This window comes from Rutidosis leptorrhynchoides, chromosome 3 (assembly GCF_046630445.1).
Source record: "Rutidosis leptorrhynchoides isolate AG116_Rl617_1_P2 chromosome 3, CSIRO_AGI_Rlap_v1, whole genome shotgun sequence".
In the NCBI taxonomy this organism is placed as follows: Eukaryota; Viridiplantae; Streptophyta; class Magnoliopsida; order Asterales; family Asteraceae; genus Rutidosis; species Rutidosis leptorrhynchoides.
The window spans coordinates 350,920,318-350,923,680 of NC_092335.1; the positions used below are offsets into that span (position 1 = coordinate 350,920,318).

The 3,363-nt window shown below is 30.6% G+C and overlaps 1 protein-coding gene across 1 annotated transcript; it reads left to right on the forward strand.

The window, feature by feature from the left end:
* The first annotated feature begins 1,736 nt into the window (after positions 1-1,736).
* Positions 1,737-3,093, forward strand: LOC139901198 (F-box/FBD/LRR-repeat protein At1g13570-like). The gene is made up of 4 exons (XM_071883928.1): positions 1,737-1,763; positions 1,836-2,435; positions 2,533-2,685; positions 2,770-3,093. The coding sequence occupies exons 1-4, from the start codon at positions 1,737-1,739 to the stop codon at positions 3,091-3,093; spliced, it is 1,104 nt and encodes a 367-aa protein (XP_071740029.1).
* The last annotated feature ends 270 nt before the right edge of the window (positions 3,094-3,363 follow it).

Below are 3,363 nucleotides of genomic sequence, written 5' to 3' on the forward strand. Positions count from 1 at the left end.
GTAGTTAAATTATATGTTGCAAAGAATGAATAGATAGCTAAATAATAATAAAAAAAAAAACACTGATGTACAACTGAATGTGTTTCTCAACATTTTGTAACTTATATTCAAGAGACATTAACCTCTGAATTAACACTTTTGAGGAGCTACAGAATTCAGCATCGTTCAGTCACACCTGGTAAACCAATCATTATAATTCAAAGATAATATCAATAAAGTCAGTCAATTGACTTTAATTATCATATAGATATCAACATCGTTCTTTTATGTTTTTCATTATTCTGACTTCATTAGGTTAAACAAAATCATCATTAGATTCTAAATTTCCACTAGTACCTTCACCAAGTTTGGTTCGCTTTCATAATACCTAATAATTTTAGTACCTGAATCTTCATTTGATTTCCATTTTCCTTTATCAGCTACTTTTTCCCCTTTTTGGATGATTCACCTTTGATACTTGTTTTCGTAATTTGATGTTATTTCAGTTGAATATTGTTGTTTCTTCAGTTGAATACTTTCACGATTATTAATGAATCGAAGATTTCCTGTGATTTTAACGACTGTGAATCATCGATTAAACCCTAGACGAACGACGACCGGAGGAACGTAAGCTATTACGTAATATTCATCTAATTTTATTTTACATATTATTTTTTATTCATCCGCTATTTTATCAGAAAGCTGAATTTACAATCATGCCCCTCCGTGTTTTAGTTTTCATCATCAGATCCAACGTTTCTTATTAACTTCCCCCTTCCCCCTAATTTTTACTTCCCAATGATTAAGCCCATATATATATATATATATATATATATATATATATATATATATATATATATATATATATATATATATATATATATATATATAATTTGTCTTTAAAAAAAATATATATATATAATATATAATATATAATTATAATAATTATAAGTATATAATATAAAATAAATAAATAGAATACTTATTTATGTTTATCTATAGAAAATGGTGGTAGGTTTTTCTAAAATCTCAAACGAAAATAAACTGGAACACCTTCGTTTATTTCTTTTGCTATATAAATATAACATTTGCCCTAAATTATATTACTCCATTACGTTTGGTTGCTCACCCTTTGCAATTTGAATTCCATATTGTAGCTTGATGATGATAGTGGAGCCCTAAATCGATCAAAAGCGTAAAGGTAATTCAAACTCTGTTCTTTTTTATAAAAACTCTAAACATGTACTATTCTCTTCATTAGTTCAACAATTTAATCTAATGCGGATTAATCTAATTTTAGTTCATGTTTTTTGTATATTCATTCATCTATAATTTAGAAAAAGAAACAGCTACACAAAACTGTTATCTGAATAAAATTATACCTTACTCACAACTCCTAATTTTCTAGCCCAAAATCTGATAAAGAAAATATTTTAATCCATCTTCAAAAAACAGTTTAATTTTCTTTAACTTTTCATCTTTATACTTCTTAAAGTTGAAAGTAATGCGTTATTTATCTTCCAAACAACTGAAATTTTGTTATCGTGTTTCAGTTTTCTATGAATGTGAGTTTTTAAAAATATTAGTTATAATTTTAAACAGTTAGGCTTCTCTTTTCTTTGAGCGATTTTTTTAATAAGAATTTTTTCAAATCGTTAAAATGCATGAATTCATTGTACGTGATAAGTGATATGATAACATTAAAGTAGTGGTTATCAAAATATATAATACGGAGTAATATATTTGTTTTAATGACAATGCCAAAGGTTGCTGTTGGAAAAAAGGTTGCTGTTGGAAAAATCTGAAATATAAACATCACTTTCTCTTATTGATAACACGTTAGTTTTTTTTTGTAGACTTGTGGAGTGTATATGATGAAAACTCAATGCCTAAGTTCGGATATAATCAGCTCCCTTCCTCTAAACATAATTGAAACTATTTTAACTTTTATGCCAATCCGAGATGCAGTGAAAACAAGCATTTTGTCAAAGAAATGGAGGTACTGTTGGATGACTATGCCCAAACTTATATTTGATCAAAACCAAGTACATGGCTACAACTACAACTATAGACATTCGGTGAAATCTAAGCTTGTCAGTGCGATCTTCCATGTTTTGTTTATACACAGTGGTCCGACGATACTAGAATTCAAGCTCCCTATCATCGACTTGGACTTGGTAACAGAGTTTGACGCGATCATACTTTATCTTTCAAGGAGAACTAATGTGAAAGATTTGATCATCTATAATTCAAACAACTTCTACAAACTACCCAATCCGTTCTTTTCCTTGCAAGGATTAGAATATATACGCCTAAGACATTGTAATTTTGAGCCTCCAGTGACATTTAATGGATTTAATAAATTGAAGAGCCTGTGGTTTGAAAATGTTCAAGTTTCTGTTAAAGCGCTTCAGCACTTCCTCTCGAATTGCCCACTACTTGAGGATATGTGTTTGGTACGTTTACTGATGCAATGCCTTTAGTTTTATATGCATCTCATACAAAAAATATTGCGATTGCTAATCTTTATTTTTGTTTTTTTTTTCCTGAAAGTACTTGGCTGTAGGTGGTATGCCAAAAAAGCTTCCAACTTGGCTTCACCTAAGACATGTTACCTTGGATTTGTGCCTAAGGGAACATGATGTCATTTCATCTGCACTTTGCATCATCAGGAGCGCCCCAAATCTACAGCGACTTAATTTTATGGTATTTAATTTTATTGCTTATTGCTTATGATAATGGTTCTTTCAATACCGGTTTAATGATATCTAACCGTGTTTTCTGTATTAGATGAACGATAATGTAAACCTTCCGATTCAGGGAAGTTCCATGAAGTTAGTTGATTTCCAAGACGGCTTGAGTTTGACCTTTGATCATCTTAAGCATTTTGAAATTCTAATATCTCGTAACTATGTGTTTATGATGGAATTTGTGAAACTCGTGATGGCTAAGTCGCCTGTACTAGAGATAGCACGAACTGAGCTTAAGACCAATATTTCTGTTGAGGAAGAACTGAAGATTTGTAAAGAGATGATTAATCTGCCATTTTCGCGTGCATCACCTTCATCAAAGTTAATTATTGAACGCCCAAAAACTTCTTCACGAAGGCGGTGATTTTGGCGTTTCGTCGGTAATTGTGTTCTTAATATTAAGGATTGTCAAAGCACATTGTGTTGCTTTTATGTGGACTATTTTATTGAGTGCATGTCTAGATTATGTTTTCTTAAGTTGCATGATGTTAAAAATCCGAACTTTGCTTCTTAAGTTAATCATCCCGTATGGAACTCTGTTAAGTCCATTTACTTGTTCATCCTGCTAAATCAGTTAGTCGAATATGTGTTTCAAAGACTGGCCTTCCTTAAAGTACAAAATTTGACATCCTAA